This window comes from Geotrypetes seraphini, chromosome 12, assembly GCF_902459505.1.
Source record: "Geotrypetes seraphini chromosome 12, aGeoSer1.1, whole genome shotgun sequence".
Lineage (NCBI taxonomy): Eukaryota > Metazoa > Chordata > Amphibia > Gymnophiona > Dermophiidae > Geotrypetes > Geotrypetes seraphini.
In genome coordinates this window covers 58019930-58034166 of record NC_047095.1, presented here as the reverse complement: position 1 = coordinate 58034166, position 14237 = coordinate 58019930, and the positions used below count along the sequence as shown (strand labels likewise).

The window sequence follows — 14237 nt, the reverse complement described above, 5'->3', positions numbered from 1 at the left end:
AGCCTTTCTTGTGGAGTGGAATGACGTTAGCCGTCCTCCAGTCCGACGGGACGCTGCCTTTCCTAAGGGAGAGGTTGAAGAGCTTGGACAGTGGCTCCGCCAGGACATCACACAGCTCCCTTAGCACCCTGGGGTGTAAGTTGTCAGGCCCCATTGCCTTGTTAACCTTGAGCCTTGATAGCTCACTGTAGACACTGCTGGGCGTAAACTCGAAGTTACTGAACGGGTCAACTGAGTCAACCCTTGTCTGTAGCTGAGGGCCAAGCCCCGGCGCTTCTCGGGTGAATACTGAGCTGAAGTATTCATTTAATAGTTGGGCTTTTTCCGAATCCTTTTCCACATAGTCTTCTAAGACTTAGGTTTCCTAAGACGTACAATCCCGCCTGAGTTTTTACTTCTGTCACTGATATACCTACATGCAGGCTGAAAAGGCGGTCCTTTGCGAGGATCTCTCAAGGCTCTGTTGGACCATAAGTGATACTGATAAATCTCTGGCTTTCAGGTGGTATAAAAAACAAATTAAAAATAAATTCTATGAAGCTTTTTCTGCATGTAATACTTGTTTTGCATGGGGAAAGGGCTTTAATAAAATTGTGTGAATAAAAAGTATGTACATGGAAAGTGCATACTAGCATTTTTTAGGTGATCTGCACAGAGCTCGTTGCAGGGGGTGTCATAGAAGCATGATGGCAGATAAAGGCCAAATGGCCCATCCAGTCTGCCCATCCGCAGTAACCTTTATCTCTTCCTCTCTCTAAGAGATATCATGTGCCTATCCACGTGTCGTTTGAGAAGAGCAGAAGTGGAGTTGCAGCAGTGGAGTACCAAGGTTGGGGGGGGCGGTGGTCTGCCCCAGGTGCAAGCACTAAGGGGGTACAGCTGGCACACCGGCACCTCCTGTCCTTCTCTGCCACCACCGCTGATTTCCCGACCAGGAAGTGATGTCAGAAGGAAGCTGAGGCTGGCCTAAGCAGCTGGTGGAAGATGCTGATCATGCTGGCAAACGTTTGAAGAGGTACACGGGGGGGGTGGGTGGGGGTGGAGGAGATGAGAGGGTTGACACCCCTGTGAAGATCGGAGCAATCCGCCCCCTTACCACACCACTGCAGTCACCTGAGTTCTAAAACAGCTGAAACATGAAATCACTAACCTAAGGACTGAAGCATGGCCAGTATCTGTTTTTAACAGGGGGGAGGGGGAAAGCATGTAGAGTGTGGCTCATGAATTTTTTTTTCCAACCTCTACATTTGTACTTCTACAGGCATGTATCTGGGTTTACATGTGTGTGAGCACATGTAGTTGTAGGTATCTAAGTTAAAAGGGAAAAGGAACACTTCTGAAACACTCTTATGGTGATAAGAAAAAAATAAAGTACAATAATATATTTAACCCTTAGATACCACCATCAACAGATTTCAAGGGACAGATTTTGCAGTTCACCCACAGAATGTTGCTGTCTGTACTTTTCCATTGGCAGATCTCATGACTCAGGCACTAGGGGAGTAATATATGAAGAAGATGCTAACATTTTTGTTCTGATTATTGGGGTAAATGATTGGAATTTAGGCATATATGTTGTTAAATGCCAGATATGTGCCTATGTGTTTCTTCTTTAACACATCTCTCTGATAGCATTTATTTACAAGTGAGCATGAACATGGGCAGGTTTAGGGCACACAGCTGCAAACATGACTTACACTAGAATAGGTTACGAAATTTCCCTGTAAGTGTTTGGTAAAGTTGCAGGATGTTGAGTATGTTTTTTGGGACCCCATTCAATGACAACAATTTTTAGTTATGAGAGAACAAAAATGATTTGTTTCAATACTTGAGAATATAGAGGAGAAAATTTAGTATCCCATTTAGTAAGGAATGGTTCAAGGTTCATTGAGATGAACTGAGAGCTATTGTCCTTTATCTTTTCTTGAAAATTTGTTTTGTTTAAAAATTGTAACAAGTTTCCCCATAATGTGGGCTTGAAAAGGAATTTTGTATGTACGAATGATTATGTATTGTTTGAGAGATTTTCCTTTTGAATTATTGGATATTGTAAGTATTCAAATTATAATTAAAAAAAAAAAGAATAGGTTACAAGCATATCTCCCACAACTAGGCGTGTATCATTCTTACACCAGCTCCGACTGCTATAAATGCTTGCGCTTTGCACCTTAACATATATGCATGCATACACCTGGTTATGGCACATTTTTCAATAACCTAACTCGATGCTGAAAGATTCAATACTGGATGGTAATTAGAATAATCCATGACACTAAAATTCAGATAACTTTATTGCAACGTTCCCCATCCATAAGCTGAGCAGTCCTGCAGCAGAGGGTGTTGTTTCACAGTCCTGCCAGTAGAGGACGGCGTTTCACTATCACATTCTCTATAATGAGGGGCAGGCAAGCGCTGCGGGAGTCCAGGGAACTTGCTGAAGTACCACCTCCCACTGTGGACAATTCAGTTGGAGGACTCCTGTTCAGTTTTATTGGCATGACAGTTTTACATGTTAAGGCTAAGTGGAACCCCCTCTCCCTCCAACAGAAGTAGATAACTTACAAAGTAGTAAAATTACAACGAGAAGACAGGACAAAGCCAGGCCAAGTCCCTGGTTCTGGTCTTCTTTTGTACTGTCGTCAGGATATGACAGACTTTGCTGCTACAGCTGCTGTTTCTCTTCTTTCTCCCAGGATTGTAGGGGTTTTCCTGCTCATTGTCTTTGATTTTTCTATTTGCTTTTGGAAAATTTGTATCACTAAAAACATTTGAACTTCTGCACAGTGCAATTAACTGCAATAATTAGTCGTTAGTGTCCAATCTAGTTAATGGCTCATTAATTAGTTGTGGGCTCATCTTGGGTGCATGCCCAAAATTCAGTCTCTACAGCAAATCTGTCCCAATTTTGTGATCGCTAATACCTGAGATGGCAAATACTTCACTTTAGAGCAAAACAAACAGTGGAACCGATGTCCTGGATGGTAAAGTTTATTATGAGTATAAAGACAAATGTTGAGAGCAGTCATTATGTATAAATTCAAAAAGATACAATCAACGCAAAAAAAAAAAAATCCCCCCCTTATACAAAACCACGCAAGAGGTTTTTAGCAGCGGCTGGTGCGCTGAATGCTCTGCTCTGATGGTCAGAGTTCTAATGAGCATCGGAGCAGCGCCACAGAACATTTAGCATGCCGGCGCTAAAAACCTCTTGTGCGGTTTTGTAAAAGGGGGTTAGATTATCAACCAGTATAGCTGCTATGTACAAAAATGCAGATCCTTTGTCCAATTGTCCAACTAAACAATACAATGTGACTGATGTCAATATAACTGCTGTTGCGGACCCGACAAGGCCGGTGTTTCGGCTATGGATAGCCTTCCTCTGGGGTCCAATACATGGAGGAAGTTTTGATTAATAATGGATGAAGCGCCAAGATTATAAGCAGCACTGATCAATTATAGCCAGGAATAAAACCAGAACAATCGAATCCAAAAGCAGTCACCATCATCACCTTGCCTAAATATCACAGCTGGGCATGAATTACCCATTATATGTACATTCTAATCAAGTCTTTAATAAATTTTTCCCCCCTTACCCCAGAAGGGGCATTAATGGAAAGAAGGTGGGAGTTGGAGATTTGGGGTTTCATTGCTGTGATGCACTAAGACGGATCTATCAGCATTTTGCCATCACACATTTTCGTCTGTATGAATTTCTTCCCATTAACCAAAATACTAATAATTCCTGAATCCTGGTGTTAAAAACAAAATGTATGGTTAAAATAAACCCGAGGTGCAGACTCGGTTCCAAATCTGTTCTGGATCGGATTCTCAGATCTTGGTGTTCCCGGACCACAACCATACTCAGGGCCTTTATTTTTAGCTGTGGCCCAAAGTCACAGAACCCAGCCGAGAGGGGAAAGTACATTGTCGACCCACTCATGTGGGACACCTGGGCCCAAAGCTAGAAAAAGAAAACTAGATTTCTCATAGGGACGACTGTGAAACCTGCTCCAGACGGGTCCGTGGGCTTCATGCAGGATGAACTGGGCTTGAATTAAGTCACCCCTTAGCATGGGCCAAAACGGAAACAGCTGAGAAGAACTGGAGTTCGTCGCAGGTAGGGCTGCGGCTATTTATTGGGAAAGGGTAAAACGCGGGCCTCACGGATATTAATTGCCCGTGCTTAAAAAAATCTGAGGTCCGTGCCACTTTTAGGGCTCCTTTTATTAAACCGCGCTAGCGGGGTTTACGCACGTGACTTTTCATCACGCGCTAACCCTCCCGCTGGCCTAAAAACTACCGCCTGCTCAAGAGGAGGCGGTAGCGGCTAGCGCGGCTGGCGGTTTAGCGCAGTATTACACGCATTAAACTGCTAGCACGCCTTTGTAAAAAGAGCCCTTAGTCTCAGTCCAGGTTATGGCTCTGACAGACCTCTGACACTTTAGCTCTGACGGATCCTAATGCTTTTCCCTCCCTAGGCTGAGACTAAAAGTAGCAAAATTTTTGCTCTGAAGTCCGTGCCACTTTTAGTGTCAGCATAGGGAGGGAAAAGCATTAGGATCTGTCAGAGCTAAAGTGTCACAGGTCTGTCAGAGCCATAACCTGTTTAAGGATGAGCCCTATTTATCAAGTGTACTGAAAGCTACTGGTATCGAGGCATTTCCCCCAAATGTTGCACTTTAGAGAGTATGGAACAAGAACAGCGTCAAGCAAATAGAAATCATAATTATCCCTTCCCAGCTGATCCTGTTTCTAAAGGCGATGGGCTATGACCTACCGGTGAGGGTGATTGACTGGGGCTAGGGATTTTGGAAAATGACGGTGCCCTTACTAATTTCAGCATTTAGCCAAAGCTTAGTATTAGGACAGTGGTCTCAAACTTGTGGCCCAGGGGGCCACATGCGGCCCGCCAGGTACTATTTTGAGGCCCTCGGAATGTTTATCATAATCACAAAAGTAAAATAAAAGAGTTTCTTGATCATATGTCTCTTTAGCTATAAATGACAATATTATTATTAAGACTTAGCCAAAAGGAAAGATTTATAACCTATAAAGAGTTTTACCTCATGCAAAATTGTCATTTCATTAATAAGACATTAACTATTTTTTCTACGACCCTCCAAGTACCTACAAATCCAAAATGTGGCCCTGCAAAGGGTTCGAGTTTGAGACCACTGGCTAAACTGTAACCATGACATCCTTTTTGTCTTTGGGAAGCAGAGCTGAGATTGTGATGTCATAATGCCTCATTCCACCAATAAGAGCCAGTCTCATCAGTGATGTCACAATGGCTTGATTGTCCTGTTCTCCCCTCTGCCCTCCAACCCAGCCAGCAGATTAACTGTTCCCCTTAACTCAGTGGTCTCAAACTCACGGCCCGCCAGGTCCTATTTTGAGGCCCTCGGTATGTTTATCATAATCACAAAAGTAAAATAAAACCGTTTCTTGATCATGTGTCTCTTTAACTATAAATGACAATATTATTATTAAGACTTAGCCAAAAGGAAAGATTTATAAACTATAAAGAGTTTTACCTCATGCAAAATTGTCATTTCTTTAATAAGACATTAACTATGTTTTTCTGAGGCCCTCCAAGTACCTACAAATCCAAAATGTGGCCCTGCAAAGGCTTTGAGTTGGAGACCACTGTAATAGAATGACCTGGAGCTTTAGTGAATCGCCTCCAGCTCCCCAAGGCCCTGAACTGGGACGAGAGTAGGAAGGCGTGAAGAAATGAAGAAACTCCTTCTTTGATTTCAGAATCTAGCTTATGCTCAGACCCAGTTCCTTCTCCCCCCCTCCCCCTCTCTTTTCCCAAATTCCCTTCCGCATCTCGCTGGAGAGGGCAGGAAGCTGTCTTTGGGAAAGCATCGTCGCTCAGGTTTTTTTTTTTTTTTCCCTCCCCTTGCACATCTGGAAAGGATATATATGTGCTGAGCGGGAGATTAACGTGGAAGTGACATGGCATGAGCCGGCTTTCTCTGGGGGAGAAAGTGAAAGCGGGTTTGCCCCCCTACCTTCCTCGGATTTAGCATCGAGGTAAGCGTTTCCTAGCTCAATTAAGAGGCTGGATGCGACCGCCTTGCCTTCTTATCAGGATAGAGGGAAAACGTGTTTCTCCTTCATTTAAGTCTCTTTCCACTATCCAGCTTGCTGAATTGAGACTATCTGCTATTCCCTTCACCAAAATGGGATGGGCAGCTGGAAAAGGAGGGCTACTACTACTACTACTGTTTATTATTTCTAAAGCGCTACCAGATGCATGCAAGAGATGGGGGTCCCTGCCCAAAAGAGCTTACAATCTAATTATGACAGGAAAACAGGATAGATCAATATTTACTGTCCCTGAAGGGGGATACAGAGAGAAGGGGTGGGGGTGGGAGCTGCAGAGGGAATGGGAAACAGATATGGTGCATTTTAGATGTCTCACAGATGCTGCTTAAATAGAAAATTCCCATCTGCTTCTGTGGACTGGTTTTAAAGATTCTGGTTTAACTGCAGAAATCTACTGCTGCCTTTAGGGAAAGCCTCAGTAGCAGGGGACACATTGGACTTCCCCCCCTTCGTGTAGGGTTTTGTGCAATCATTCAAGGATAAACCCCCAACCCCTGCCACTGCTTGCTCTTCAAGCCGAGTTAGCCTGGAACCAGTTGAGCTGTCGATTGAATGAAGATACTCGGAAGTTTAGGGTTTCGGTTTAATCTCATCCTGGAAGCAGGACGTGTCTTCCTGTGGCATCTTTTCTTTTCTTGTGTCCCAGCAGCATGTTGACGCCGGTGGTTTGATCTTGGCAACTTTTCTTTGCCCCCCTCCCTCATCTGGAGGTTTGTAAACTGGTGAAGTAGTTATTATATTAAAGTCCCCAATTTTTGCTGCATATTAATCTCACGACGGATTAACCAAAGGAAGAAACGAATACACTTCTCCCTCCGTATTCGCTGTGCCAGGGGATTAACAGAACCGCAAATACAGAAAAACCGTGAAGAACTTTTTCATATGTTATTCGCTGTTTTCTACTAAAAAAAAACCATCGTGAATATGGTGAAACCGCGAATAACGTAGTGGGAGACCTGGCCTGTTCCTGAAGGAGAGGCCAAACACGGTGAAGAAAGTGCCGGGAATCGGCGATTTTCTCTGCAAACGCTTGGAATCAGCGATTTCCCTATGCAAGTTGATGTAATTTGGGAGGAGGAGCCAGCAAGCTAAAAACCGCGATTGCTGAAATCGCGAAAATGGAGGGAGAAGTGTAAAGCCGATGGTCAAGTTTAGCATGGGTTAAATCGCTCTTGTGCTTGCTAAATATCTGATCTGTCAGACACAGGGCAGTGACAGTCAGCAGTCCCTCTCGGGGTCAGAGTCTCAAGATCCGTGCTCGCCGTCACTTTAATATACTTTTATGGGTTGCAAATGGCATCGCCTCCATATCCAGCTCGATTTTCCTCGTTTGAAAGCGGCCTGTAAAATGTAACCTTGATATTTTTTAATCACTAGGCCAGCAGCGTGACAGATTTTAAGAGAAAATGGAATACTCACGTGTGCGATCGCTAAGGGAGTGAATTCAGGGGGGCGGATACTTGAAATGGGCAGACTTGGTGGGCTATAGCCCTTTTCTGCCGTCATTTTCTATGTTTCTAGTTGAAAATCGTATGCGACTTTTATTGGTGCACTAAATGGGGGCCCTTATGCTGGTTGTCACTTTGACCTATAAGGCAGTTGCTGGGTGACGTGCTGTCTCTTGTACATTTCCAAATTCACATGCGTATGTCAGGAGCACTTAAAAAACGGGAGGGGGGTGAAGCTAGGAGCCACTAGAAAATACACTTCTTGGGGAGAGCTCCGGATGTTTTACTGCTGGATTGATATTAAATCCGAAGTGGGTGGCAGCAAAGCTGGAAACACTGCAAAAAAAACAGAATTCCCTTTGCCTTGCCGTTTCAGAAAATAGTTTGCGGGCTAAGTGTAATCTGCCCTTCCTTGGCGTGACATTTTCGAAATCCCTCTTGTTTATATAGTAAGGCAAAACTTTCCTCTAACTCAGGGGTGTCAAAGTCCCACCTGGAGGGCCGCAATCCAGTCGGGTTTTCAGGATTTCCCCAATGAATATGCATGAGATCTACTTGCCTGCACTGCTTTCATTGTATGCTAATAGATCTCATGCATAGTCATTGGGGAAAACCCGACTGGATTGCGGCCCTCCAGGAGGGACTTTGACACCCCTGCAAATTCTAACTCGTGATGTCTTTTAATAGAGAGAGGAGCCTAAGAGGCCATCCCGGGTGTCCCTGGGTTAAAATGAGACTCTTCAACATGAACCATGAAAAAAAAAAACAACAACCAAAAAGTGGGAAGGGGTAAAACACGGACCTCGCGGATCTAAAACCGCACGTCCTTAAAAATCTGAGGTCCGTGCCACTTGTAGTTTCTGGCTCTGACAGAACTCGATGACGATTTAGCTCTGACGGATCCTAATGCTTTTCCCTCCCTTCGCCGAGACCAGCGGCAAAACTTTTGCCCCGAGGTCTGTGCCACTTTTAGGGCTCCTTTTACTAAGGTGCGCTAGCGGTTTTAGCGCATGCAGGAAATTACCGCGTGCTACGCTGCCCGCTACGCTTCTAGAACTAATGCCAGCTCAAGGCTGGCGTTAAGGTCTGCTGCACGCGGCAATTCAGCGCGCGCTATTCCACGCATTAAAGCCCTAACGCACCTTTGTAAAAGGAGCCCTTAGTCTCAGCATAGGGAGGGAAAAGCATTAGGATCCGTCAGCGCAAACAAAAAGTGAAGAAGTCGGTTATGAAATCAGAACAGCCAGGCTTACACTAGCTCATGGGAGCTGAATGGTGGCCAGTTGGCCAAAGGCTCCCTCATGTGACGCGACAGAAAGTGGGAAGAGCGGCCAAGGGTCTCGGGGGAGGGGGTGTCAAAGAACATGTGTCAAAAACAACAGGACGCCCAAATACTTTCGATCCACTTATTTGGAAATGTCTTCACTTTCTCAAACCAAGTTGCACCGAGGAGCAGGCTTTTTTTTTGGAGGGGGGAATTGTTGTTCCAAACACTGCGATAGATTCTAGAAAGGATTCCAGTCCATAAGATCTATTTCTTTAGTTTGTTATTTTGCTTTTTAAAAAAAAACTAACAGAGTTCCCCTCCGCAAGTTTCCAAGTTTCATTAAAAGTTGATTTGATCGCTTAACAAAATTTTCTAAGCGATGTACAATAAGTAATTTTTTTTTTTTAATTAAAAAAACATACAATTAAAATTTATAACAGGTACTATATAAAATAAAATATGCTGGACAGACACATTAGCAAAACTAATACAACAGGGTAGAAGGGGCAGAACTACAATTTCTTTTAAGGGCTAAAGAGATAACATATATGGGACGTAAGATAAGTATCATCATTCTCTTTTTTATTCACAAAAGTTTGGAATGACCTTCCTTCTATAATTAGAGTTCTCTCTTATCTACCGACTTTTCGTAAAGTACTGAAGACATATTTATTTCAGAAATGTACTAAAGATTCTTCTTTTTCAAATCAATCATAAAAGATATAGGGCTCCTTTCACCGAGCCGCGTTAGCAGCTTTAGCGCACGGTGGCTTTCTATCACGCGCTAACCCCCCACGCTGGCTGAAAAACTACCGCCTGCTCAAGAGGAGGCAGTAGCGGCTAGCGCGGCCGGCACATGAGCACGCGCGCAAAACCACTAACGCGGCTTTGTAAAAGGAGCCCATAGTTTCTGCTCTTATCTTTTGTATAATTTTATTTCATTTTAATATTGTAATTTAAGCTGCCCTTTTCCCTAATGTTTTAATGTTAATTAGCAGTATATGTGATACACGTGGATTTTATTATTTTATCTGATTTTTATCTGATGTAAATCACATTGAAATGAGATTTTGCGATCTAATCAAAGAATTTATTAAACTATTAATATTTTGGTAACTGAGTCGAACCCTCCTGTCGGGCTGAATCAGTATTAGAGAATGACACGGTGACGGTTTACCCGCGGCCACCGCATTTAAGCCGCGGGTCACCGCCGAAAACGGGGAAGAAAACTAGCAGTCGCTGCGGTGACGGGGACAAGGCCATTCACCGACCGCGGAAACGGTGAACAGGTTTGTCCCCGCGGGCCAATGTACCCCCTTCTAGGAACCGCTATTTACCTGTGTTTCACCGTGCTCCTCATTTGTCAAATCAACCCTTCCTGCCAATCGCAGCAGAAGGGTACCCAACCCCTCCTGCCGGTCCTCCCAATGGCCTCCCCTAAGATCGCCGGCAGGAGGGTACCCAACCGCGGTCACTATGCTAATCACGGCAGGGAGATCTTTGCCGCGATTAGGTACAGCGGCCGCGTCTAATTACCATATAGGCTAACATTGCAAGCATTTAAAGTACATGTCGTGTTTGTTTTTGCATTGCTAGCCCCAGGGGTGGTGGAAGATTAGTGATTGAAAAACTGTATGAAAAATAACTATTTTAAATTTAGTGATCAAAATGTGTCAGTTTTGAGAATTTATATTAATTAATTTTTTCTCTGCGTGTTTTGTTTTTGTATAGTTATTAACTAATATTTAACTAAGTTTTAAAGTTTTAAAGTTTTAAAGAATGTTTCCTTTATACGTAAATAAAGAAAAGTGAATGGGATTGCAGTGGCGGTGACGGGGCGGTGAATGGGGTGGCAGTGGCGGTGACGGGGCGGTGAAGAGGATGGTGAGACGGGGACGGGGCGGTGACGGGGATGGTGAGACGGGGACGGGGCGGTGACGGGGATGGTGAGACGGGGACGGGGCGGTGACGGGGACCAATTTTTTCACCGTGTCATTCTCTAATCAGTATATAAAATCAAAGATTAGATTAGAGTACAGTGGTGCCTCGCATAAAGAACGCCTCGCACAGCGAACGCTGCACACAACGAACTTCATGTCATGATTCATACAACGAACTTCGTTTCACACAACGACGTCGCCCGAGCTTCCACGATCGCTGCCGATGTATTGCATCCTTCCGCGCAGGCACGGCAGGCAGTCGTTAGTCACTGCGCTTAACGCGTTTCACATAACGAACTTTTCGCATAACAAAACTTGCTCCTGGAACGAATTAAGTTCGTTGTGTGAGGCACCACTGTACTTTATTATAAAAATGCACCACAAAAACCTTGTGACGCTTGAAAAGCCCACGTCCCTTTTAGGGCCACTCACATACAGTATGGTTTAGGAACGCTAGCTACGGCATTTTCCACTTGGCAGCGATTCGTGTAGTTAATAGCTGGATTGAGCAAGGAGCAGTAGGTTGGTGTCATCAGAGTTGGTTGTATTTTCCACTAAGACGTTTCTCCATTACCTTTGCAATTCTGCAGCTCGTTTGTGGCTCGTGGGCGCAGCACGGCAAGCCTGGATTTCAGCGCTGGCTCTTGTGCTGCTCACTCCTAGGGAAGATGGCCCAGACCGGAGAGCACCTGCTTCTGCTCTGCCTCCTCTTGCTCAGCTCCAGGGATGGCCGGGGCCAGGGCGACGAGGACAACGAGTTCCTTCACCTTCCCTGGGGGAGGCCGGAGCCCAGGCTCTCCGTCGCCAACTGTCCCAGGGACTGCAGCTGCTCCCAGGAAGGGGTGGTGGACTGCGGGGGGGTGGATCTGAAGGCGTTCCCTGTGGATTTGCCCGAGTTCACCAACCACTTGTCCTTGCAGGTAAGAGAAACCACGGCACCGGGCGCCTCTTTCTGGTTTTGGCACTGAGCTCTTACGCTGCTGTTTTCAACCAGATGTGATTGTTAATAAGCCAACCTAGTGCTATCAATTACTCTCTCACATATTTAACCCAATTCTAATAGGTAGGAAATACCTAATTGAAGATATGGAGGTCAAATAAAGAGGCTTTTATCCAGAGAAATTGTTTGGCTGGGTCTGTCTGTGGATATTGTGCCGCAGTGGTTAAAACTACAGCCTCACCACCCTGAGGTTTGGGGTTCAAACCCACTCTGTTCCTTGTGACCTTGGGCAAGTTACTTAATTCCCCCCCCCCCCCCCCCACTGCCCCAGGTACATTAGATAGATAGGAACAGACAGGGGAAAATGCTTGAGTACCTGAATAAATTCATGTAAACAATTCTTTTTTTTTTTTTAAATGTCTTTATTAGCAATTGCAAAGGAACACACAGTCAGGAGCGGAACAAGCATAGAAAAAACATAGCAGGCAGAGAAAACAACACTGGAAACTGAGCTCCCTTGAGAGAACAGTATAGAAAATTGAATAAATAAACAGTGTGAAAAGTTTCAGCCTCTGATCACCAGAGCTGGTATTGTGACATCACAATGCCTCATTCCACCAATGCCTAAGAGCCAACCTCATAAGTGATGTCACAATGGCTTGATTGTCCTGCACTTGGCTCACTTTTACTACATTTTGATTTCTAGACTGGCGCAGTGGTTAAAGCTACAGCCTCAGCACCTGAGATTGTGGGTTCAAACCCACGATGCTCCTTGTGACCCTGGGCAAGTCACTTAATCCCCCCATTGCACCAGGTACATTAGATAGGTAGGGACAGGCAGGGAAATATGCTTGAGTACCTGAATAAATTCATGTAAACCATTCTGAGCTCCCTTGGGAGAACGGTATAGAAAATGAAATTAAATAAATATTTAGGACACTATCCAGAGAGTGACACACTAATAGAAGCCAGTTCTGATTGAGCTGGAAATTCACAAAGACATCAGAGGAAACTGATAAGCCAAAAGTACAATTATGGAGGGAAACCAAAAAATCCCCACATCTGCAGATTGCTCGTCTGCTCCCGTCTCCCTTCCACCCCCCCATCCGCGCTTCCTGGCACACGTGTTTCTGTTAGAGTCCAAAGCTATCACTCTGCTTATCCCTTTTGTCTGGCACAAATACCCATCTGACAGTTGAAAAATCTCACCTCTGCCATCTGAGCAGAAAGCTGATTAGTTCACGATGCAAGGCTGTGTGGCAGAAGACAAGACATTTATCCAGTTCTGTCGTCGTCCTGCGTGCACAATTCTAATACAAAAGAAAGCAGAAAAGTACTGTAATAACCAAACGCACCATGATGTCAGTACAGGGGGCAGTTTTGCAGAATTCATTGCCAGTGGAAATTCAGCAATCTGCCACTGTGATGCAGTTCAGGAGAGGTGTGAAAACGTTGTTATTTGAGAAGGAATAGAAGTAGGCTTTTTATTTATTGCAGGCACATTTTTGCTTCATTATGTTTTTGTAAAATGTTTAGGGGAAACAGGAATAGAATGCAAATTTTATAGGCGTTTTAATTTCTATGTTGGTTTGGATAAATTCCTGGAGGAAAAGCCCATAGTCTGTTATTAAGACATGGGGGAAGCGGAAGCCTCTGCTTGCCATGGATCGGTAGCATGGAATGTTGCTGCTCTTTGGGATTCTAGAATCTTGGTATTCTTTGGGGATTCTGTATGGAATGTTGCTACAATTTGGGTTTTTGCCAGGTACTGGCGATCTGGATTGGCCACTGTGAGGACAGGCTATTGGGCTTGATGGACCTTTGGTCTGACCCAGTAAGGCTATTCTTATGTTCTTATGTGAGCCAAGTATAGGACAATTAAGCCATTGTGACATCACTGATGAGGGTGGCTCTGAGGCACTGTGGAATGAGAAATTATGACATCACAATCTCAGCTCTGGAATGTTGCTCTCATTGGGGTTCCGGAATCTTGCTATTCTTTGATTTGCTGGAATGTTGCTACTCCTTGGGTTTTGGCCAGGTACTAGTGATCTGGATTTGCCACTACTGGGCTACGGGCTACTGGGCTTGATGGACCATTGATCTGACCCAGTATAGCTATTTTTATGTTCTTGTTTGTTTGATTTCTTAGAAATTGATTGTGTGTGTTTTACCGGAACCTGCGCAGAACTGTGGATGCTTCAGGAGACCAATTTTTTTAAATAAATAAATAAAATACTTGTCATCGGAACGAAAACTGGTACTTACGTGTATCACACCCACCAATGCGGGGGCACTGCAAAAAGTGCTCAGAAAAGCAGAGCAACCAATAAGATGAAAAGCTTCATATTTGAGGGTTCTTCAAAAGGTTTCCGCGCTTTCCTATTTTCGCGAAAGAAGCGGTAAGATGGCGGGTCGTAGAATGTCATGTGACTAGTCCGTCGCAAATCGGGGTGATTATGTGGAAAAGTGATGTCATTTGCTTTTTGAGATATTTAATAAATAGTATTTTTTTTTTTTTTTTAAAT

At 44.3% G+C, this 14237-nt stretch overlaps 1 protein-coding gene across 2 annotated transcripts in view; it reads left to right on the top strand.

The window, feature by feature from the left end:
* The first annotated feature begins 5906 nt into the window (after positions 1-5906).
* PODN (podocan) overlaps positions 5907-14237 on the top strand; it is a 53042-nt gene continuing 44711 nt past the window's right edge. For both annotated transcript variants that reach the window (XM_033915191.1, XM_033915190.1), the window contains exons 1-2: positions 5907-6039; positions 11360-11689. In XM_033915191.1, coding sequence (XP_033771082.1) covers positions 11438-11689 — 252 coding nt within the window. In that variant the 5' untranslated portion in view covers positions 5907-6039; positions 11360-11437. The remainder of the gene's footprint in view (positions 6040-11359; positions 11690-14237) is intronic.